At 37.4% G+C, this 24,431-nt stretch overlaps 2 protein-coding genes across 8 annotated transcripts; one reads left to right on the top strand and one right to left on the bottom strand.

Moving 5' to 3' along the window:
- On the top strand, positions 1-13,055 carry LOC132187348 (Duplicated homeodomain-like superfamily protein). Of its 3 annotated transcripts, XM_059601637.2 has the most exons (5): positions 2-622; positions 1,192-1,427; positions 1,515-2,052; positions 4,562-5,698; positions 9,721-13,055. In XM_059601637.2, the coding sequence occupies exons 1-5, from the start codon at positions 457-459 to the stop codon at positions 12,789-12,791; spliced, it is 5,148 nt and encodes a 1,715-aa protein (XP_059457620.2). In that variant the 5' UTR covers positions 2-456; the 3' UTR covers positions 12,792-13,055. The 3 variants fall into 3 exon arrangements, with proteins under 3 accessions (XP_059457619.2, XP_059457620.2, XP_059457618.2); XM_059601636.2 differs by having other exon boundaries at positions 1-622; positions 1,192-2,052; positions 9,724-13,055; XM_059601635.2 differs by having other exon boundaries at positions 1,192-2,052.
- A 510-nt stretch (positions 13,056-13,565) lies between these two features.
- LOC132186810 (Pseudouridine synthase family protein) lies at positions 13,566-23,510 on the bottom strand. Of its 5 annotated transcripts, none has more exons than XM_059600880.2 (14): positions 23,283-23,498; positions 23,012-23,069; positions 22,831-22,858; positions 22,689-22,735; positions 22,495-22,585; positions 22,160-22,325; positions 21,568-21,655; positions 20,239-20,323; positions 19,127-19,202; positions 18,833-18,900; positions 17,202-17,271; positions 15,389-15,470; positions 14,425-14,518; positions 13,566-13,938 (listed from the first exon to the last, which is right to left on the bottom strand). In XM_059600880.2, the coding sequence occupies exons 1-14, from the start codon at positions 23,386-23,388 to the stop codon at positions 13,864-13,866; spliced, it is 1,134 nt and encodes a 377-aa protein (XP_059456863.2). In that variant the 5' UTR covers positions 23,389-23,498; the 3' UTR covers positions 13,566-13,863. The 5 variants fall into 5 exon arrangements, 2 of the variants coding, with proteins under 2 accessions (XP_059456863.2, XP_059456864.2); XM_059600881.2 differs by having other exon boundaries at positions 15,389-15,467; positions 23,283-23,496; XR_009440774.2 differs by lacking the exon at positions 13,566-13,938 and adding an exon at positions 16,622-16,881 and having other exon boundaries at positions 14,507-14,518; positions 15,389-15,467; positions 23,283-23,510.
- Positions 23,511-24,431: the final 921 nt, after the last annotated feature.

Here is a 24,431-nt window from a genome sequence, read left to right on the forward strand (position 1 = left end):
CTCATGGCTCTCTTTGTCCCTTATCGGCTCACGTTCTCACTTTGTCGCTCCAGAGCCAGAGTTTCGTTCACCGCCAGGCAAGCGAAAGAAGATAGAAGAACGACATCAAGCCCTAATCAGAATCCATGGCTTTGACTCTTTTATAGGTACCCTTCTTCGATCCAGTTCTGAAGAACTAGATATCAAGCGCTGGCTTCGCTCAGGTTCGTGAGGTGAGGTGCGGCGCGGGTATGCGGCATAGGGTTGGTGTTCGATCTGAGGTTCAGCGCTTTGTCTTTACGGTTCGTGGAGTTGGGAGCCCTAGATTTGGCGCTTGTTGGCCGTGAACACGTTTTCCCGTGCGATCTGGGTTTGGAAACCAGAGGGATTGCTTCTCTCGGCGGCGTCTGTATTGTTTGGTTTTCTCTGTGACTGCGGATTGGGATTGTGGCTGCCCATGCGATTGGGTTGGTTTTCATGCCGCCAGAACCATTGCCTTGGGATCGGAAGGACTTCTTCAAGGAGAGGAAGCACGAGAGGTCGTCGGAGTCGCTAGCGTCCGTGGCTAGATGGAGGGACTCTTCGCATCACGGATCTCGTGAGTTCAATCGCTGGGGATCCGCCGATTTTCGCAGGCCACCAGGTGAGTTCTTACGGTGTTTGAATCGGCCTGCCATAGCCCTTTTTATCTCTTTCAATTGTTCCGATTTTTGGGTGATTATGATGATGTTTGATGTTAAATAAACCCTTACGTGGCACATGGTTTTATGTGGCTTCAACTTCATCTATTCCATGTGTCCCAGACCATTTGTATAGCTATATATTTCTTAGATAAAGAACGTTCGGACTTCGTACGTTTTCACGGCCCGGCAACATGATGTTCAAATTTTGTAACTTTTGGGTTCTTCTGAGGGACGTTTGATAACTTGATTGGTTTCTTATCCCCAGAACATGTCTGATTTGGTGTTTTTGATGATCCTGTATGGTGTCGGATATTTTTTTTCATGACTATTGCTTAGATCTATGATTAGCGTGCCTCGTTTGTTTATTTCAGATCCGGGGTTATGATTTTTATTTGGGGAATAACGTTTTTGGGATTTTTTTGAGAAATTATTGTCTTTTTTTTTTTTTTTTTTGGCGAGAATATATACTTTGCTTGTGTTGATATGTTGTTTTTTTTCCCTTTTCTTTTTGTTTAAATATTTTCTGAAGGTCATGGTAAGCAGGGTGGTTGGCACCTTTTTTCCGAAGAATCTGGTCATGGGTATGTGCCTTCTCGGTCTGGTGACAAGATGCTGGAAGATGACAGCTGCAGGCCATCTATATCGCGCGGAGATGGAAAATATGGCAGGAGCAGTAGGGAAAATAGATTGGGTCAGAGGGATTGGAAAGGTCATTCCTGGGAAACAAGCAATGGGTCTCCAAATACGTCTGGGAGGCTACTCGATGTGAGTAATAATGATCTGAGGTCAGTGGATGATATGATAGCTTGCCCCTCTCATCCTAATTCTGACTTTGTGAATACATGGGATCAGCTTCACTTGAAAGACCAGCATGATAAGATGGGTGGTGTCAATGGGTTGGGAACAGGCCAGAGATGTGATAGAGAGAACTCACTGGGCTCGTCTGATTGGAAACCTCTAAGGTGGAGCCGTTCCGGAAGCTTGTCTTCACGGGGTTCGGGTTTCAGTCATTCAAGTAGCTCGAAGAGCATGGGGGGCGTGGATTCTAATGAAACAAAGGTTGATATGCAGCTGAAAAATGCAACTCCTGTCCAGTCCCCTTCAGGCGATGCTGCTGCTTGTGTGACGTCTGCTGCTCCATCTGAAGAAACAACTTCCAAGAAGAAGGCTCGACTTAATTGGGGTGAGGGACTAGCAAAGTATGAAAAAAAGAAAGTTGAAGGCCCTGAAGTTAGTGTGAGCAAAGATGGGGCTATCATTACAACTTGTAATGCAGAATCCACCCATTCATTCGTTTCAAATATGGCCGACAAAAGCCCCCGTGTCGTAGGGTTTTCAGATTGTGCGTCACCTGCAACTCCATCTTCAGTTGCATGCAGCTCCTCACCAGGTAGGTTACATTTCTCTTAAGTTATTACCAAGTATCTACTTGACTGTTTATACACAAGGAGAATCTCCTTTCTGAAGCTTTTTTGAATCACTAATATGTTCATTACCTATAAGTTTCAAATGGTAATAAGATTTTCTTTAGAGAAATAGATGTTAAGCTAACTGAAATAAAATGTAGAAATCCTTTGGTGTAAGGACCATGGCATGGCCTGTGCCACTATCTAGTGAGTATCAAGTGGAAGGGAATGAAGTAATAATGAAGTTTAGCTGAACTATTGTACTTTGTTGGTGTAATTTATTACGATAATTATTTGACCCATAGTCTGAAATATTGTTGATTTATGGTTTATTTTTAGCTAGAAGTTCATGACACTTTAGTAATTTGCCCCTCAAATAATTTCATCCATTTCATTTGGTATATGCCAAAAAAGTGAGTTTTTAGGTAATCCAATTATCATATGACCCAAAATTTAGACTTTGCTTTGGAAATGCGGATTTTCAGTGTGCATTTTTTAGCTTCTCGTTGTAAAGATGCCGACAATGAATCATTGGATATATCATCAAGGTTCTTTTTTTTTAAAAGATTGGTGTTGCTTTGTAGGTAGTTTGCTATTTGTGATTTGGTTACCGAGGCAAACAAGTTTAACTCCTATTACTTGTGTCAGAAATTTGGGTAGTTTGAATGGAGAGAGAATCGCCGAAGAAATGAAAATAGTGAGGGGCAAGGGGGAGGGAGGGAGTAGTAAATTGACTTTGGCATTAGGATGGCATAACAACTACAAGCTACCATGGTCCTTACTGCTGCGGACCATCTTTATCACCTTTCGGTCATCACTATTGCATGCTACCCCCTTTAATGCGCTATCATCAACTCAAGGACTTGATTTTTATTTCAAAGGTACAGTATAAGATCATACATGGAAAGGTATTTAGATAGAGATGGCAGTCGTATATGGAGCTTAGAGCATGGAGGTGTTATCCCCATGGAGAGGTTGGAAATTTCGGTCATGATTACAACACTGCATCTTCTTGTGTGAACCTTAAGATAGAATCTTTTGTTGAAAAGTTAAGATTGTTTTGCACTCCATAGTCTAGGTTATTGGGATTTAGATCCACTCAAAATCCAAAAAAAGAGAAATTGTGTGGGATAGGAAAATGCAAAAACTTGAATAATAAAAATTTTACTTTATCAAAAAAAAAAAAAAAAAAAAGAAGGAAAATGAAGGTGGAAGTGGATGATGGGTGACAGTTGGTGGTGGTGATGACGTGTAAGAGGTTTAAGAAGTTGTATGAAGTTGATAGGTATGGGTGCTTGTGTCAAGTATTTTGAGTTGAAGGGTTGAAGTCTATGGGTGGTGGGAATTTACTGGTAGATGGAGATGGATGGCAGACAAGGATGATGCTCAAGATTAGATTTTTTCTTGTTTAAAATGAATTGAATTCTCACAAAGAATGTGACTTATGGTAAAGGTGTCGTCTTTATTTTGTTTATGCTTTAAGAAGGTTTTTCTCTCTTATTAAGATCAATGAGATCCTTTCTTCTCTTTAACTCCAAGGGGTTGGCTCAGTGGTTGGACAGCCTGAGACTTTTGAGTATCTTAGGTTCGAAACCCACCAAGTGCAAACTGCTTCTTGGGGCCATCGGACTGAGGGTTTGTCTCTTGAATTAACCGAGGTGCACTTGTGGGAAACTCGTTGCCGAGGGCTTGTGTACTCCGGGGATTAGTCGGAGCGAAGCTCTGGATACCCGGTGCCAATTAAAAAAAAAAATGAGATCCTTTCTTCTCATTTAAAAACTACAAAAGAGAAGAAGAAAAACAAAACCTAAATGTCTAATACATGTCACTCAACGAATGGTGTTATGATAACATCATAAAGGCTGTTTTCGTATTTAATGTTTGTCATGCAGAGGGGGGGTGATGTAGATAACTCCCTCTTTTAAGGTCGGTTAGTGTTTAATCTGAACAAGGGGGCTGAGAAGATGGAGAGAAGTTGGTGTAATATTTGTTCTGAGAGAGAACTGGTATTAAGATATAAACATATGTGTCTGTTTCTGTCTCTCTCTGCACTCCCATTCAATGTCTTGGTAATTTGACTTAGAATTTCAGTTGCTGTGTCTTCCACTAATAAGGTATCATGCATCTTGACCTTTCTTATGTTTTCAGGGAAAATAAATAGAATTCGACACAAGACGAGACTGTTTCTCCTTGAGAATCTGAAATATGTTTAACACATACACTCAGAGATGAACACTGCTTGTACATAATATAATATTATAACGACCAATATGTACTCTGAAAGCTTTTTAAAGATATTTCTTGTGATGTAACTGCTGTTTTCTGGAGCTTATTGATGGACTTTTTTACCAATTTTTTTTTTCCTTTTTGATAAAAGGACTGTTAGATTGTTAGTAAATACTTACATTTTCTTACTTTTTCCCTTGTGAGTAAGCATCGTACGCCCTTTTTCCAAACCTCTTCTAATGCAAGTTTTGGCAATCAATGTTACAGGTGTGGAAGAGAAGTCATTTGGCAAGGCAGCAAATATTGATAATGATATTAATAATTTATGCGTTTCACCTAGTTCTGGTTCTCAAAATCATCTCGAGGGATTTCCTTTTAATTTAGAGAAGTTAGATATGAACTTGATAGCTAATTTGGGCTCTCAACTCATTGAATTGTTGCAATCCGATGACTCAAGCACCGTGGATTCTAGTTTTGTGAGATCCACTACTATTAATAAGTTATCAATATGTAAAAGTGAAGTTTCAAAGGCGCTGGAGGTGACTGAATCTGAAATTGATTTACTTGAAAATGAACTTAAGTTACTGAAGTCTCAATCTGAAAGTGGTGATCCCTGTCCAGCTGCATCCAGTTCTTTGGCAGTGGAGAACAATACAAAGCCCTGTAAAGATGATGCTGTCTCCAATTTGACCCTCAGACCCACACCATTGCAAGTTGTTTCTTCTGGGGATGCAGCTGTGGAGAATACACCTCTGTGTAATGGTGCCTTGGAAGAAGTTCATGCAGCTATTAAGGATGAGGATATTGATAGTCCTGGAACTGCAACGTCTAAGTTTGTTGAACCTCCTCTTACTTTGGTGAATGCAGTCTCTTCACCTGGTAAGGTGGAACATGGTGATTCTGCTGGTGATTTTGATGCAATTCAAATTCAGTCTCAAAACATGAATTTGAAATGCTCAGTGCCTTGTTCTGGTGGGGAAAAGACTGGTAAACCTGTTTCCATTGACATGAGCCTGCATACAGGCGGAGAAGATATATTATGTAATGTAATATTGACTACTAATAGAGAATGTGCAGATAGTGCATCTGAAGTATTCAGTAAACTATTACCGAGGGATCAACATATGACCAATATTTCTCGAGCTGCCAATTTCTGGTCCTGTCAGAGTGCTTCTTTAGTCAAAGAAAAATTTGGAATGAGGAAGCAGTTTTTAAGATTTAAGGAGAGGGTTTTAACGCTAAAGTTTAAAATCTTTCGGCACCTTTGGAAGGAAGATATGCGATTGCTTTCTGTGAGGAAACACCGTCCAAAATCTCAGAAAAAATTTGACTTGAGCTTGCGTGCAACACTTGGTGGGATTCAGAAGCATCGATCCTCTATTCGCTCTCGTTTTTCTTCTCCCGGTAAGAAAATATCAACATCTACTTCTTTATTCATGATAATGATTTTTATTCTCTTGATTTGCTTTTATCTGGCTACGAAATGAAGCACTCAATTTTCTTTAGTCTGTAACTTGGTATAGTTTTCTGTGTAATCCTGTTCTACTTTGGTGGGATATTGGTGTGGCTTTTCCTTAGAATTGCCTACATTTGCTCTCAAATTTTGTTCGATATGCTTTGTCTAACACTTTGGGACTTCTACCATAAATATTGTTGGAAAATTTGAATACTGAACTCATCCATGAACATTTAGGTATTGTAAATTACATGTTGGTAGGATATGTCTGTTAATGTGTGTGTGTTTTTTTAAGAAAGTGTTCTAATGTGACATAAAGGTTTTTGTGTTGTTAATATTTTTTTGTTTTGTTTTGAGAACAAATAAAAATAAAATAAAAGTGTATTTTAACAAACGAAGCCTACAAATTTTTATTAGCGGTGCACTTGCAATGATATATCTCGAAGCACGGTTGTGTGGAAGATGATCCCTCTGTGTCTTATGTGGTGTATATGGATTGAAAGAAATGCTAGATGTTTTGAAAATTCCACTAGGACTATAGAGGAATTGACTCATCTTTTCTTCTTTATTCCTGGACGGCCGCTTGGCTAGCTCCTTTAGTGATTAGTTTCTCTGACTTTCTTTTTCATTTCTCTCCCTCTTAGGCGCTCTCTGTTTATACTTCCCGTGTATGTGGGTTGCGCCCCTTTGCGCTTTTTATATCATTATTACTTATCAAAAAAAATATCCTCCTTTTTTAGTCACTGTTGTATTTGCTTATATATTTTGTGTGATATCTCATTTTTGTATTTATGCTTCATATTATTGTGGTAGCTTATTCTAGACCTGTCAAGGAATGGGAGATTCATCAGGAAAAAATTGTTTACACCTCACAAGAAATGGTAATATCTATCAGGCACCCAAAATTTCACCCTCGTGGAAGAACCAATCACCATTGTTATGTCATAACTTTCATCTTTCTTGAAGCCTTTTTGTGCTTTTGATGGCCTGAACTGCACATTGGATGCGTTAGGTCAAATTACCTAATTGTATTCTTAAACTTTTCTATGGTAGGCGTGTTTTATGTCAAGTACATTCAGAACTTGAATAAGTGTCTACCCAGTGTCAGTTCTATCTTATTTCATATTGTTTGCTTCTTTAAACTTTTAAAATTTTCAAGTTCATAGTCTAATGCAAAATATTACAAGTAAACTAAGGTTATAGTTCCTCCTCTTTCTTTTGTACATTGTATGTGTTGTAGACAATATAACATTCCTCTAATGCATGAGGTTTGCCCTTGGTTTAAGAGAGCTTTGCCAGTACAGCACATGTTATCGTCTTCTTGGCGCTTACACTATAGGAACAGTGCCCTGGTTGATCAAATTGTAATGGTATTTCAGGGACTGCCAGAAAATTGAGATATAAGGCCGAAGAGATGATTCAATAAATTATTTATGGTGTGTTCCCATAACGTTCTTATTGTTTAAGTATTTGTGATTGTCTCTCTTTTCTGATGGATAGATTGCTAGCTTTAGGAATCAGTCTCGTTTTCCCCCTAACTGATGATTTTAAATGCCAAGATACGGATTTTGATTTGGCTCTAGTGTTAAAGGCTGTTATTGAGTGGGGCTGGGGAGTACCATGAGGTCGAGAACAATGTTTCCCGCCTATTTTTGCTTCAAGAATGAATAAGAGTACCATGAGGTCAAGTTATCCTTGGGACAAATGCCCTAATATTTGCCAATTCCGCAAAGCATGAGTCTAGATAGCGATGTGAAGAGTGCCAAATAATCGCCAATTGAATAAGGAAAAATTATCATAAGACATTTTGATATATCAACTGGCTGCCTATTTATTTATTTTTAGTTTGATGAAATATGTTGGATCTCTTCCATTGGGAGGTTGTTTGAGGTCTAATCTTTTTATAATGCGCTTTGGCCCCTTTTGGTTGTTCATTTCCTTAGAAGAGCATTTGAAGAACTAAGGCTCCTTTGAGAGTGACATTTTGTGTGTACGATGAAGTTATAAAAGATTTTAACTATAGATAACACGAGAAAGAGGCATTTCATAAATGAGGGATTGGGGCTGCATGTGTAATAAGAGTAGAGAGATCATTGATCGTCTTTTGCTCCACTGCGAAATGGCTAGAGAGATGTGGGTATCAGTTTTTCATCTGTTTGGGTTAGAGTGGGTCATGCCCTATTAATGGGTGGTGAAGTTGGTGGTTAGTTGGAAATGCCAGATTGAAAGTTGTTGCAATTTAGAAATCCAGATAATGGCTGCTCTCGTGCGAAATGTGGTGCATTGGAGAGGGTAATGCACGGAACTTTGAAGATTGTGAGAGTTAAAAGCTATTATGTTCAAATCTCTTTATTTTTGGAACGGTGGCTTACGGAAGTTCTCATTTCTTTAATTTTCTAGAATTTCTGAATTTGTGCTCTTCTACTTCTCTTTTAAATTGGGGGTCTCTCTTGTATGCTGCTTGCATACGTACTTGGGTTGCGCCTCTTTGCGCGTTTTAATGAGATTGAAGTACTTATGAAAGAAATTATTGCATTATAGTCACCTGTGTTGTAGACGACATTGAAACTTTTCTGCCTTGGTTGTGATATATTTTTTCAGCAATTGCAGTTAAAAAAAAAAAAAAAAAACTATACCTGGCTTAATGTGAGTGCCTTGTTTATGGTTTTGTCTCGTCTAATATTGTGAGTCTGTGACACTAATCATGTGTCTCCAATATCAATGCATTGTTTTTTCATTGATTACATCCTGTTCACGACCGTGAGTTAGGTAAAAGATATCAATCTTAATATCATATTTGGTTTTCCATTGATCTGCAAGTGAAGTTCTGGTAGATTTATGAGCTTTGCATTATTGATGGAACGAATGATGTACATTGTGCATGTTTGAGGTAACTAAAGGCCTAACACATTCTGTGTCCAGAAATTTTTTTAGTATGCAGTAGTGTTGGATGCTTTATGATGATGATCTAGTGATACTTGTATTCGATACAAGATGGGCTGGCTATTATCGGCCTGAAGATGTCCATTAGTGCAACTGGCTATTTGATATGACTTGGTATCATACATTCATGGAAGACTGATTCAGAGTAGAAGATAATGATTTGCTTTATTATTCAATACCGTGAAAGTCTTACGTTCATGATAGCTTTATGGACATGAAAGAGGTATAGGGTAGAACCTTGAAAATATTCAGATCTCCACAAGTGAGTTTGCTTCTTTGATTTTGCATATCATCTTGTAGTGCATGTGTGGAATTGCACCGGCATAGGCAGGTTGTATATAAAGGCTATTGAAATTCCATACCCTCTTTTCCCTAGAAAAGTAATTTTTGGTGCAAGAGAGATTAGCTGTGATGTCTATGAGTTTTAGCAAGTTGGGGTCTGATCAGGCAGGTGCAGTTTATATCAAGTATTATGGTGGATACTGCATCATACATCACTGAGGTTTGGTTGGAGTAATTCCCTAATTCGACATGTTATTCATTTTTATGCCACTGGGATCTGGTCAGTTGTCTCTGAAGTTGAAAAAGTCTCAGTAAAGCACGTGGGTAGTGGTTTTTTGGCCTTGAGTTGTTTGAATATGAAAGGTGATGAAAAACATGATATTGCCCTTGCTCTGAAACATCAGCTGCTCGTGCTTGAATCCTTGCTCTTTCTGCTCTTTCTGCAGTTATTTATACTTCCTATTTTGGGGTCAAGCTGGATTGATTCCCCTTTAAACAGTAATGATTTTTGGTCTAGATGTAGTTTTTTCTTTTACAGACATGATGGATTTTATTTAACAAATAATGCGTTTGGATGTTAGGTTGTTATTGAGAAAAATGTTTGATGTTGATTTGGTTTTTGCTTGAATTTCATTGTGTTTGGATGTTGGGTGGTTATTGAGAAAAATGTTTGATGTTGATTTGGTTTTTGCTTGAATTTCATGTTATCATATTTTCATGATTAAGTTACAATCTGTTTTTGCAGCAGGAAATCTGAGCCTGGTCCCTACCGCAGAGATGCTCAATTTTACAAGCAAGCTGCTTTCAGATTCCCAAGTAAAGGTTTACAGCAACACTTTGAAGATGCCGTCCTTAATTTTGGACAAAAAGGAAAAAATGGTGTCAAGGTTTATCTCTAGTAATGGATTAGTTGAAGATCCCTGGGCTGTTGAGAAAGAGCGGGCTCTGATCAACCCCTGGACGCCTGAAGAGAAAGAAATTTTCATGGATAAGCTAACCACCTCTGGGAAAGATTTCTGGAAAATTGCTTCTTTCCTCGACCACAAGACAACAGCAGATTGTGTGGAGTTCTACTACAAAAATCACAAATCTGACTGTTTCGAGAAAACAAAGAAACAGGGTTGCAGTAAACAAGCAAAGTCCTTCTTTCCTAGTACCTATCTGGTGACATCAGGGAAAAAGTGGAATCGGGAGATGAATGCTGCTTCACTTGACATGTTAGGTGCAGTTTCAATGATGGCAGCTCGCGCTGATGACCGTGCAAGGAGTCGGCAATCAAGTGCTGGACGAGTCTTTTTAGGTGGCTACAGTGATTCAAAAACATTATGGGGTGATGATGGAATTTTGGAAAGGTCTAGTAGTCTTGATATTCTTGGGAATGAAAGAGAAACAGTTGCTGCTGATGTGTTAGCTGGTATATGTGGTTCCCTGTCATCAGAGGCTATGAGTTCTTGCATCACAACTTCCATTGACCCTGGAGAGAGCTATCGGGAATGGAAGTGCCAAAAAGTGGACTCTCTAAAGCGGCCTTTGACACCTGATGTTACACAGAATGTTGATGATGAGACTTGTTCTGATGAGAGCTGTGGGGAAATGGATCCTTCTGATTGGACAGACGAGGAGAAGTCTATCTTTATACAGGCTGTGTCATCGTATGGCAAGGATTTTGTGATGATCTCAAGATGCGTAAGGACAAGATCACGGGACCAATGCAAGGTTTTTTTTAGCAAGGCTCGGAAGTGCCTTGGACTGGATTTGATGCATCCTGGGCCTAGAAATGTAGGAACACCAGTGAGTGATGACGCTAATGGAGGTGGAAGTGACACAGAAGATGCTTGTGTTGTAGAGACTGGTGAGACTGGCTCGGTTATCTGTGGCAATAATTCTGGCTGTAAACTGGATGAGGACTTGCCTTTGTCCACCATGAACATGAACCATGACGAAACTGATCCTGCCAAGATTGTGAACTTGCAATCTGATCTGAACAAGTCACAGGAAAATAATGGGATTGGACATATGGACCATGAACTTGAGGCTGTGGAAACATTGGCTTCTGATGCATGTCCGTCAGAGAAGAGTCCTGAGCTAGTTTTTCATGGTGACAGCGATATTGGGGATGCTGTTAAAAACCAGTCTGAGTCGGTGCATGCTCAGAAATGTGCAGTTGTCTTGGCCAATACAGAACCTGGAGGAGATGAAGTGATTGAACAGGGTATTTCGATCACAGGATCAGTAGCTGTCGTAGAAGGAATCAATCCTGTCCCATTGAGTTCAGAAGCGTTGCTGGAGAATAAAGCTGTTGCTTCTGAGGGATTTGAAAATGAATTAGCAGGGCAAGAGTTGCTGTTGCCTGAAAGTTGTTTGAATGATAGACGAGATGAAAAATCTGATGGAGATACAATTGGCCCTAGTAGCTTGCAATGCTCGAATCAAGATTCAAATACAACAGGAAATGCATCCCATGTGGCTGCAGAGAGTTCTGGTTTCAGTCTCAACCCTGAATATCAGCATAAAGTTTCCTTGGAGCTGGATTCAATGGAAAAGCCTCATGTCATCTCTTTGCCACAGCAGAGTTCTCCTTCTGCAACTTCTGTGTCTCAAGATTCTGCCGCCATTTTGTGTGATAAAACACTAAATCAAGATAGATTGTCATCGACACTTGATTTTCATGGGAACAGGGATAAGCAGTCTCCTAAATCTGTTAGTAGAGATGACTTTCACCAGCATTTGTCAGGCAATCCTTTATTGAATCACGTTGAATCCTCCCAGATTCTCAGGGGCTATCCATTGCAGATGTCGAACAAGAAAGATATGAATGGGGATGTTAATTGCAGAAAGCTTTCTGAAGTTCAAACCCTGCCACAGTCGGACAGGATTATTTCCACTCGATATGTGCCACAGGATTGCTATCTTCAGAAGTGCAGCAGTTCAAAGCCTCACTGCTCAGTGGCTGAACTTCCACTTCTGTCCCAGAAGATAGAACAAACAAGTGTTCATTCGAGAGCTCATTCACGGAGTCTGTCAGATACGGATAAACCATGCAGGAATGGTGATGTGAAACTGTTTGGTCAGATTCTCAGTAATCCATCGTCTACGCAGATTCCAAATTCTAGCACCCATGAGAATGACGAAAAGGGGATCCATAATCCTAAATTAAGCAGCAAATCTAATTTAAAGTTTTCTGGCCACCACAATATGGATGGAAATTCAAATCTCCTTAAGTTTGATCGGAATAATTACCTCGGCCTTGAGAATGTTGCAATGAGGAGTTTTGGTTTCTGGGATGGGAATAGAATACAAACTGGATTTTCATCTTTTCCTGATTCTGCTATCTTGTTGGCCAAATATCCTGCTGCTTTTGGCAATTATCCCACACCGCCTCCCAAGGTTGACCCTCCGCCATTGCAGGCAGTTGGCAAGAGTAATGAACGAAATTTGAACGGTGTATCGGTTTTTCCATCAAGGGAAATAAGTAGCAGCAATGGAGTGGTTGATTATCAGGTGTATAGGAGCCGAGAGGGCTCTAAAGTTCAGCCATTTGCAGTAGATATGAAACAGCGGCAAGACATTTTTTCTGAGATGCAAAGACGAAATGGGTTTGAAGGGGTGCAGCCACAGGGGAGGGGGGTGGTTGGTATGAATATGAATGTAGTAGGAAGGGCAGGAGTTCTTGTCGGGGGACCATGCACTGGTGTTTCTGATCCTGTGGCAGCCATTAAAATGCACTATGCAAAAACCGACCAGTATGGCGGGCAGACAGGGAGCATCACAAGAGAGGAGGAATCTTGGATAGGTAAGGGGGACATAGGTAGGTAGTACATGTGCTCGGGGGGCCTCTTTAAGAGGCCCTCAGCGGTAAAAGAGGGCCCTCAGCGGCAAATATCTTTCTTTTCCGCGCCCTGTATTATAGTTTTTGTATTGTTCAATTATATGATAGGGCAGTGGACGGTTCTCAAAGGCCGTCTTTTTGGTAAAGTATTTTAGGTGCTTGTAATATTCCAGCAGCTTTATATTTGTTGTATTGGATGGAAATACAGAAATAATCTGTGAAAGTTGGCAGGGGTAGTTCCAATTTCTTCCTATGCGATCTCTTCTGATGCCTTCTCCAATTTTGCAGTTATCCTTTTACGCTTTATTCGGTGCTCTGGATATATTTTTTTTTTCTTCCAGGACTTTTGTGATTGCTTTCAACTTCTCACTTGTGGAAACTCCTAATTTTTAAGTGTTCTAAGTGCTGTACACATCCAGATGGTTTTGGTATCTTTCTCACATTTCTTGTTTTTTATTTATTTATTTATTTATTTATTTGGGGGGTCGTCTGAAAGTCTTGATGGTACTGTCAAAAGAGTTTTACTACTTAGATCTGACCTTGAGAATTTAATGGGTTGATCTTGTTATGGGTACCACTACCACCACCTGAAGAAAATATGGATTTGAAGTTGAAGTCAATCACGTCATATTACATATGAAGTTAAAGGAAGTCAACCTTTTTGCACTAATTTTATGTATGGTGATGTGACATATTTTAAGTGATTAACATGATGGCCAATGTAAAATGAGCCTAAAGAGTGGGCTGAATTTCTCTGGGGGTTGATCGGAAGTAATTCCAACAAATAGAACAGTTCTGTTCTATTTTGAGATTATTTTAGAAAACTAAGGGCTGTGAAGGGAAATGATGGCCAAGCATTAACAAATCGGCCGTTTGCAACGTTTCACTTTAAACACGACATTGTATATAAAAAAAAAAAATAAAACACAAAAAAACAAAAAACAAAATCATCTTCCTACTGTCGAAAGGTAGCATGGCTGCAACGCAAGCTTTCATTTGCTCCCCACATTTCTGCAGGCGACTGGCAGTAGCATGTTCAATAGTGCTGCTGGCCTGCTGCTAATTACTTGTGTTTACTTCGGCCTCCTTCTGTGTTCGGAGTACAGGTGGAAGAGGTGCAGTTATTTTAATTACCTGCAATAGCATAATTAGCAGTTGGATTAGGCTGCCTTGCTTGGTGATTCTGATCATGGTAACCAGTATGGTCCAAAACAGCTACTCATGCTATACAATTTGGTCGACCAAAATTTTGAAAGTGAAGCAAATGTCAAACATGATTCACTAACAAAAAAAAAAAGATAGAAGTGACTTGATAGAAACTCGTCGATTAAGAAAATTCTGGCCCATGCAATGATTCTCAACTTTAATAATAATAATAATAATAATAATACATTGAGTGGATTAACAAAATGGGGGCATACCTTTAGGTGGTTATAGGGACAAGAAAAATCATATTGTTTACTGACATAAAGAGTATTTACTTATCACCATGCCTGAATGATTATTAGAATGAACATAAAGAGTACTTGCTTACTTATCACCATGCCTGAGTGATGATTATAAGTTGCATTCTGAATTTGTAAGCACTACATCATTTTTGACGCCTATTCCTGTACTCACCTGATTGGTTGTTGGGTGAGAAAGAACCAGTTGATGTGCATGCAAGCAGTAGCCACAGTCCCCTGGAACAGGTTTTATTGGCCTTTGGTACCCTCTACAAATTGTGAAAAAAATATGGACTAGCATGAAGTACTTGTATCAAACTTACAACAGTAACCTATTCTTGTCTCTCAATTTCAATGGTAGCATTTGTATTGTCAAAGAATGGAGATAGCTAAAGCTGTTTTATGATATGAATTTGACATGGAGGAAAGAGAATGCTACTTGGTAGATCAACAATGCCCAAGTTCAATTCCAAAATGCTTAATGACATGCATCACAACAAATTCGTGCATGATCAGGTTCAATTTCAATGTCTTTGATCTTCACGCTTAGACAGGTTCATCTCACTATACTACCTCCATCACAATTTCAAAAAGAAAAAGTTGAAATTTAGGAACGAACATTAATTGCCTTGATAATTCATAATTCAAACTTTTTGTATGTTCTCCCAAAATGTGTGTTTTGAACTTCTCATTAAGGACACAACTTCAAAATGAGGATAAAAAAAGGAAAATAAAAGTTTTAGACTTCCATTCTGATATGGGACATGTTATGGGACAAGCAATTTTGGGAAAAGTGACACTCGTTATGGGACGGGGGGTTTAGTTACCAACCAAGGTAGAAGAAAGTGCCTAATACGATGAGGCAACCATCTGAGAAGTGACCCACTAGTTGTCTGACTTGTATTAGCTCATCTAAACTATAAGATGTAGTTATGAAAAGAAATATATCAGTAAACGGTTTGTAGGAAGTAAGAAGCTATTCTCACTGAGAATATCTTATATTCTGGTGATTTCTAAAGCACCATATGGAAAATATTTCCATATGAAAGAGATTCCTTTAGTCTTCAAAAACTTAGGAAAAAATAATATGGAAGAATAGAGTAGAAAGATATTGACCTTGTAAATCAACATTTGCTTACCCGTCTGTTGCAAAACTTTCATCAATAAATTCAGGATCAAAGCACTTTGGTTGTCCACCACTAACGTAGAGAGGATCACCTGCTAAGCGGCAAAAGATAACTCTCAAACGCTGTCCACTAACATATTTAATCCAAAATTTGCACTTCGTAATCAGGCAAAGCAACTCAGCAGCTAAACAACAAACATATTTAATTATAAATTCACCAAATGTGCGATCTAAAATGCTTAAATAATGAAAAATGGTTGATATTTGCAATATAAAACAAGTGTTCCTCGTGGAGAAGTGCATAAGATTTGCAGTAAAATCTGCTCCTAATCTCCCATGTTTAGGGCATCATCTCTAAGATATAATTTGAAAAACGTTAATCAATTCGAAAAGGAAAAAAAATAGATTAATGACTAAATAAGTATCAATTACTTAGTAAAATATAAGAAATGAAATTTTGTTCATCTTTTGATGCCAATAGCTTGTTTATTTCTACTCAATATGAGTTCAAACAATACTTTCTTAACTTTAATTTTGATACATAGCTGCATAGGATTTTTTTTTTTTTTTTTTTTTTTTTTTTTAATTATAGCAGTTCATGATTGTAAATTGCAAATTTAGTAATACTTCAATAACACTTCAATCTTGAGCATAACTTTATTTTTCAATAAAATATTTTCCAAATCTTAAACAAGTAATATGATAACAATAACTAATTGAAAATATTGATTTATTGCACAGACTATTTAATTGCAAGAGAAATTGTTTAATGAGTAAAAATTAACTAAAAGGAGAAGCATACCTGGGGAAAAAATGTTTAAAAGCATTTTCCATTTTTTTTTAAAAAAATTTCTTTGATGATATAACATCCTGCTTTACTACTCTTTTGATCTTTGTCAAACCATTGGAGGCTTCTTTTTTTTTCTAGCTCACATTTTCTACTAATAGGATTATTAACAAAAAAAAAATAAAAATGCAAGTGATGAAGAAGGAAAAATAATCGATTTAAATTAAATAAGGAAGGAAAGTTTTGGCATGGGGTGTTGCAATGTGACAAAACAATAACACAATTAATAAGACTACTAAATTTATACTTAGAAAAAATGAATAAATTTTTTTTTTGATAAGTAGTGCACTTTTTTTTTCCTTCAATCTTGAAGGTACCATTTTCTTCCTCTTTTGGTCATTTCCTATAGTAATTCACCTTTTCTAATAAATAATCATAGTTGTCTTTGTTTATACTCACATAGGGGGTTTCCTCAACGCTATTAACACTTCTCATCTCATTGTTCTCTTTCCACGTGTTGCCCAACTACAGTGAATTCTTTAAAAAAAATGGTACCAATGCATTAAGTTACTGGCTTCTGCACTGCAATGCATAATAAGCGTCTACTTATTTCCTTCAAATAGTCACCTATCTGAAAATCCATCTTAATTTTTCTTCTTTACTCACTGTCACACCCACACACCTACACAAGACACATCTTCCCCATGAATTTACAACATCTGCTGCAATAGGGTGGCGCTTGATTAGAATAAACGTTAGAATATTAATTAAATAATTAAACTGACCATTTCCTATCAGTGTAAGTTTTTGAGATAAGTGATAATTAAATATGGTATCAATTAAATATTTCACGTGTTTAATCTCACTTACTAAAGGGGAGTTTAAGCTTACGCATGAAGGGGAGTATTATAATATTGATTAAATAATTAAATACATCAATTCCCTATTAGTTTAAGCTTTTGGAATAAGTGATGATATATCAATAAGTGTTCAAAAATTCACTAAGCTATACTAGAGGTAACAACACTTCAAACTTTACCCAACAAAGGATGCCCAATGAAAGAAAGATGGATACGTATTTGGTGGGGCCGTCCTGACTGAATTTCAACCTGTTAAATAGATCAACATATTAGAGAATGCTATATATTTATGCTATAACAAGTTAAAAAAAAAAGGGGGAAATGCAATTTACCCCCGTGAAGTTTCAGGGGTTTTTCAATTTTAACCCAAAAGTTCAAAAATTGGCAATCTACCCCCCTGAAGTTTCAAAAATTGGCAATTTAAACCTTCCGTTTAATTTTTCCGTTAAATTGGATGGAATTTTTTTAAAAAAGCCTAAGGGCAATGATGTAATTTCATAGATTTCCGTCTATTTTAACGGAAAAATTAAACGGAAGGTTTAAATTGCCAATTTTTAAAACTTCAGGGGGGTAGATTGCCAATTTTTGAACTTTGGGGTTAAAATTGAAAAACCCCTGAAACTTCACGGGGGTAAACTGCATTTTCCCAAAAAAAAAAAGAATACAAATTCTTTCCTCCAAATACTTTCTATGTCTCTATTTTCCCAATTGTGAATGTTCACCAGATAATCCCTAGACATGCAGGTCAACTGCTTATCAGTGATTGCTAACATTCGACACTTCGTTTGAAGCTACCAAAATTAGGCCATTACTATTTAGGCAATCTAAAGATTTAAAAAATTAACGAGGTCACTAGTTCACTCGGGAATACGCCTTATGAAACGGAGGTTACTACTTCGGATTTCCCTTTCTCCCTCCTCTTGGGAACAACAAATTACTTATAAAATAATAATAATAAAAAAAAATAACGACATTTCATTTAAATACCTTCCATGCTGACATTTGAACTCAGTTCCATCATTTTTACATGACAAAGATTTTTGATTATTTGATTCATCTTTTGGGTTCAAGAATTCCTATATAACTTAAGCGGCATAAATGATTGTATGATTCCAATTACAAATTAATGACATTCCTTTCAATACTCTCTCTCTCTCCCCTGTTGAGAATGCCTTTTCTTTTTCTTTTTCTTTTTTTTTTGGGTAAAGAACACTTTTGGTCCTCAGACTTTCATTAGTGTTTCTATTTCGTTCATTTTTTTCCAATTGTAACAATGTTACTCTCCAACGTTCACCATTGTTTGATGTTGTTCCTCCATCAAAATTTGTTTTGAGTTTAGTTAAAGGAGAATGCGATTTGGCACTATCACATGTTGCTGGCCTAGCAGATGCGTTGCCAAGTGCCAAGTGGATTAAAAGATGCCATGTCAATCTAGATGGTGCCACATCTTGCTCCATTAGCTAAAATCCAATGGACTTGGATGGAGGAACAACACTAAAACAATAATGGAAGTCTGAGGGTAACATTTTTGTAATCGGAAAAGACTGAAATAAAAACATGAATCAAACTTGGAGGACTAAAAGTGTACTTTACCTTTTTGTGGTTTGAGGAGTTCCTTGATCTCTGTTTTCCATAAATAAACAAAAGAGAGAGAGTGGATATGCCCAGGTCCCACATGGAAATGCTCTATTGCTAACATAATGTTGGGATAAATGAAACTAAATAAAATGATCATTCAACATATAAATACTTAAAGAGAGTAGATTTACTTATGCATTATCATGCAATTCTAATTTATAAACTAGAGAACCTGGACCAATGTTGTGTTCCCTTGCATGCCTCTCTCAAGAACATCAACTTTGCTCAGAGCTGGTTTCCCTGCAGAAAAAGAGAAGTTAATGAAAGGGTTTAAACATGATAAGAAAGATATATGTGGTTGAAACCAAAGAATCAATGACAGCGAATAATGATATAGTACACGCTCTAATTCAATAAAGTGGTAGCAAAAAGACTAAATAGAAACATATATTACACTTGCGAAATAGCAAGTGGATGTTACATCCCAGAAAAACACCATTTAAGAGGTTACATAAATCATATAAACCTGAGGAAGAAGCAACGTACAGCCCCTTGGCAACACCAGGATACCGCACCATTCCAATGGGCTGTTTTATCATTACCTGCAATGCAGAAATAACTTTCAGTGCATAACACTGCTAATCAGAATTCTAACGGAGATATATTTATAATATTGGTAAGTTATCACAAACCCAATGGGTCTTGCACCCACAACCTCATTCTCCACTTTATTTCTAAAGGGGAAGAGGTGACATTTGAGTCAGGGCTCACTAGCAGAATTATAAGTGAAAATATTTCAAAAAAAAAAAAAAAAAAACATTAAAAGGTTTAAACAAGAAGACCATCATAACCCGAGGAAAAAAGGGACCATAAAATGAGCTTAATCAAATTGTTAAAGTTAAAAAAAGGTGAGTGGGAAGAGAAGAAAATATGCAATAGAAGTGAACACATCCATTAGAAGCTATAATTAGCTCTAATTGAGGACAAGATTGGAGAAAGTTGATGAAGATGATTCAGCAACAAGAAGAAGAAGTCAAACAGTTCAAGTAGCACCTTCAGCAGTTCAGCATCTATTTCTTCTTTTCAAAGTCACAAATAAGTGATTTCATTCGAAATCTGATTCTACTCTAAAATTCAATAATTCACTTCAATTCCAGCTATCATACTTGATACCAGCTTATTGACATATTTCCTAATCAATTCTGGTTGATTCTATGAATGCAACTGGCCCTGTGCATCTCTATGCAATGATTTTCTTATCATTCTGTGTAACATTGCTAGTGAAGTATTCAAACTTCCATTTCACTACATTAGCATTGGGTTGCAAAATTTTGAATTCTTTCCTAGGGTAAACATATATTGTAACTAGAACTCTTTATTCTCTCCACCCCAACTTTCAGTTGAGTCCTCCCGTCTTCTTATAAAAGAGGGTAAGGTTTTAAGAATCATATTAGAATTATTTGAAGTCATATGTAGGACAGGACCCATAAAAGTTCTTTGAGCTATCAGTCTATTTACTTATTTATGCATAACCTATACATGAGAGATTAAAACTGGCAATACATTCAGAAAGCACAGACAGACATAAACACACACACAAGAGGATAAGGCAAAGACAGTGTTGTGCTAGGGTGTTACCTTATCTTCATCAAGTATCCCAGTCACTAGTGCGCGGTACATCTTTGAAATTTTTCTTACTCCACAGATCTCCTCATTGGTATTTCTGTATTTGTGAGATTGCAGATTTCACCAGCAATGCATATTATGATAGAAAATGAAAGCTATAATGAGTAATACTTAATACAAGGCAATAGAACACACAATTGGATTTATTTTTAGCATATTAGGTATTGAAAACACAGTGCACATTTGATATTCATCTTTTAATAGTTGTACCATTCATGAGTTGTGGGTCCTTCATGTTGTTAAACCACTAAACCTTCTTTTTTTGTAAGTAAACCGCCAAGCTTGAAGTTAGATAATTGTTCCCTAGGTACCTATGTAGGTATCATTTATTTACCTTACACCAGATTATAAGGAGTTTTGCAAAGCAGACCTTCTTGACCTTTTAGTGAGGCTAAAGAACTGCAGTTCCATGAATTTAGGTCAGCCGTCTATCATTTTAGCCACATCAACAGCTCAGTTTACAAAGATAATGGTTGTGCTTGGTGGCTTCATCAGGCCTTTCCTTCAAGTTAGTCTTGCTTGCCTTCAATTGAGGAGTGCTGCGGTGTGGAAAATAATGCCTTCTTGCCTCTTTTAGTGTTTATGGAAAGAAAGCAACAATAGAAGCTTTGAGGGCTTGGAGAGGAGCTTGGAGGATATTTTAGCCTCTTTTTGCCATATGTTGTATCTTTAGACTATGGCTAATGTGTCCTCTCTATCCATTAGTTATGATGGTTTTCTTGTTCGTTTTTCTCTTTCTCGTTAGGTGTTTTCTTTTGTATACTTCCGGTTTACTTAGGAGCTCCTTACGCTTATAATAAGATTGGATTATTACTTAAAAAAGAAAAAAAAAAAAAGAAAGAAAAGGTTTTGTGCCACCTATGAACACTTTCTGCTTAGTATATTGTGATGCACGCCCTTCTCCACCACACATTTCTGTACTCCTCTCTTCTTTTCCTTTAACCAAAGAAAATAACACACACATTTATATGGATTGAAATAATTCTAACATTTACACTAATCACCTCAACTCTTGGTTGTGAATTGCAAATACTAAAACCTATTATAAAATCCTCAAGAACTGTAAGCAATCTTCAATCCTAACTTTTTCTTTCTCCCAAAAGATAACAAGACAGATAAGCTACTTAATTTACTGCCTAAGGATTGTAGAAACTAACAGTAATCATCATCAAGGGAAAAACGGACTATCAATATATGAAACATATCATCTGATCATGATTATTGGCTAACATATAAACTAAAGACAGGAAAAAGCACGAGAAAATGGCTCATTTCCCCAACCTGTTGCCTTCAATTTGAGATGTCCCATCAGCAAAGAATAATGCAAGGCGAGTTTTGGCGAGTTTCGTCTTAGCGCAAAGCAATATTCCTAGAATCCAGACAAACCAGCAAGACCAAAATACAATTAGATAGTATGACCAGCAGCTGCTTAGTCCCAAAGAAGACAAACATGTTGAACGGTAAAGCCGTAAAGCGAGAACATTACAAAATATAGAGGGGCAAGAAATATTTATCTGTTATCTACAAAAGAAACAAAATAGTATCATTACTTTATGCACTGTACTCATCCTATTTCATTCAGCAACATGAAATCTATCAGTCATGACAGTCTATCATGAGTTAACTCAGAGTTTAACTGTGAGATTTGACCACAAACCATAAAAAAAAAAAAAAATTACATTCAGCATTTGACATCCTTTTCTCTTGTTATTCTGTTTCAATGCGCATCGACCACTGCCTTTGTCAAGTAAATTGCCCGTGGTCAGAAATCAATCAGATCAGCAAGCCATCCCTCTTATGCTTGATTCATAAAACGGAAGTACATTTTAATTATCTAATGCACACAACTCTGCGTTGAAAGTAATGGTCTAACCTGACGTGCCTCTTCCCAGGCGATGAACAGGAACAGGGTGTGGTTCTTGGCATGCTACAGAAGAGCTCTGCTTGCTTGCCCGCCATTGAAGCTGTGTTAAAACCGTCCGTTGCTGGAAAAGGCCTCCAGGTAAAACTTGTAGGCCAGAAGGTTTATTAAGGGCGACCTGAGAAGATAATAATAATCTAAATAATCTAGTAAAAAGATTGTACGAGACACATAACAGAATATTACAAACGTAAATTTACATAAAATCCAAAAATACCAAAGTTGAAGAAAACAATAAATTATAGACATAGTAACCTGAACCAAAATATTTCAAAGAAAAAAATTACCATATCATCATCCTCATATAACACTTCAAGCAAGTATGGCGCAACAGGCTCTCTCCAAGGAAGTCTATGATAGACAATCTCCGAGCCGACTCTAGTAATTTGATTAGATAAAATTAGAAAGAAAAAAAAATTGAGAATCTCTCGAGGACAAAGTATGTAGATAATTCAAACTCAAATAGTTTCCATCAAAGAACCTGAGGATTGTGTTAGGATCAGTAACAGCAATACCATCAACTGTTATCTGTGCAGGACAGCAAGTAAGGGATTCCTGAGAATTAATAAATTTGCAAATTCATTCTTGAAAAAAAAACCTTTTCCGGATTTTGATAATCGAACCTGTCCATTCTCAATTCGCTGCATCCAACTGCTCAATAATTAGTGCAGAATTAGAGACAAAAGATTCAACAATTCTCTGTTCATAGTCATCTGTTTGGTTTACGAGAAAACAGCAGAGATAGAGATCGAAATCGAAAATAATGCACAGACAATGCAATTTGATCGAATTTTATAGGCTTACCCTAGCGGAGGAGCTGAATTCTTGTATTTGCTAGAGTAGAACTCGATCAGTGTCAATTCTGTAAATCAAACGCACCGTCGAGGTCAAAGTCGGGAAAAAAAGAGCAAATTCCTCTACTCAAATGTTTTTTTTTTTTTTTTGTATAATACCTAAACCAACTCAAAAAAGAAAAAGGAAAATCGAAAATTATATTTTTCATTAGCTTAGTTTTTCAGCAATCTAGTGAGTCATTGATTCTAACAGAGTATTTGTTTGTAGGAAATGAGCGGACCGGAATCGGAGGGTCGAACGACGTCGTTGTAGAACAGACCGTCGTTGAGCTCAGGCCAGGGCAATCCGAATGTCGGAGGCCGACTTGTTTCTGGAGGGTTCGACATGGTACAGTTCGAACGGTGAGCGACGGCCTGGGCTGACGATGACGAGGGTTTTTGTTAAAACGACAGGCACTTCATCAGACGATTGATCGACACGTGTGTCTACCTTCTCATGTCAATTAGGCCTAGCATGACACAACCTTGATCTCGAAACATGATCCACTCCATTTCGTTTGAATCGGAGAATATCTAGGTAGTTATAGTAGAGGAGTGAAAAGACAAAATTCTCCACTATAACTAACTGGATATTCTCCGGTTCAAATGAAATGAAGAGGATCTTAATTCCTTGATCTTCGCTCCAATTTGAGTTGAGTAATGTTAGGGACCATCTTTTTATCCTATTAAAGCTGATGTGGCTTTTAAAATCACAATTGAATCAAAATTCAAGTATGATTTATTTAAAATTTAATGGTGATTTTAAAAGTCACATCAATTTTAAGATAATTAAAAAATGATAAAAAAATGGTCCCTAACATTAGTCATTTGAGTTCTAGGCCTAAAATTATTTGATTAGGCAAAACTGAACCTAAATTTCAATGACTTTAATAATCTAAACAAATCATTGAGCTAGGGTTGTATTTCTAGTTAGCCTCCAAATTATATTTCAAGAAAATGATTTTGGTGGAAAACATTTTCTAATGTTTGACATGTATGAAAAATCCACAATGGCAACCACAACAGCACAAGTGGTGACTTCGGTTCTATTGATGACAACGAGCGAGAAGAAAGTTGGGAAAAACATTTTCCAAAATCTTTTTTACGTTGAAATAAATGGAGTTATAAATTGAACTTTTCCTATTATGCTCTTCGTACATGCATTTAACGCACGCTCTCCTTATGCGCTGACATGGCACTCGTCAGCCAAAAAAATTTGTTCAACCTCGTTTGGTGGGCACCACCTCCAAGTACCATATGAGCGTCTAAAACCTCCCAATTTAGAGGTTGCAGCCAACAAATTCAAATCGAGGCTCACGGGATGAAACTCTTCGAGTATAACCTAAATTTTTCCCTTGGGAGTAGTAATACTTCCATGACAAACTTTTGAG

The sequence above is a fragment of the Corylus avellana genome, chromosome 6 (assembly GCF_965113065.1).
Source record: "Corylus avellana chromosome 6, dhCorAvel1.hap1.2, whole genome shotgun sequence".
NCBI classification, from domain to species: domain Eukaryota; kingdom Viridiplantae; phylum Streptophyta; class Magnoliopsida; order Fagales; family Betulaceae; genus Corylus; species Corylus avellana.

Coding starts and splice junctions, on each gene's coding strand:
- LOC132186810 (XM_059600880.2), bottom strand. CDS start 23,388: ATGTCGAACCCTCCAGAAACAAGTCGGCCTCCGACATTCGGATTGCCC. Junction 22,326..22,494: donor TATATGAGGATGATGATATG/GTAATTTTTTTC, acceptor TTATCTTCTCAG/GTCGCCCTTAATAAACCTTC. Junction 21,656..22,159: donor CCTGGGAAGAGGCACGTCAG/GTTAGACCATTA, acceptor TCTGGATTCTAG/GAATATTGCTTTGCGCTAAG.
- LOC132187348 (XM_059601635.2), top strand. CDS start 457: ATGCCGCCAGAACCATTGCCTTGGGATCGGAAGGACTTCTTCAAGGAG. Junction 623..1,191: donor CGATTTTCGCAGGCCACCAG/GTGAGTTCTTAC, acceptor TATTTTCTGAAG/GTCATGGTAAGCAGGGTGGT. Junction 5,699..9,720: donor CTCTCGTTTTTCTTCTCCCG/GTAAGAAAATAT, acceptor CTGTTTTTGCAG/CAGGAAATCTGAGCCTGGTC.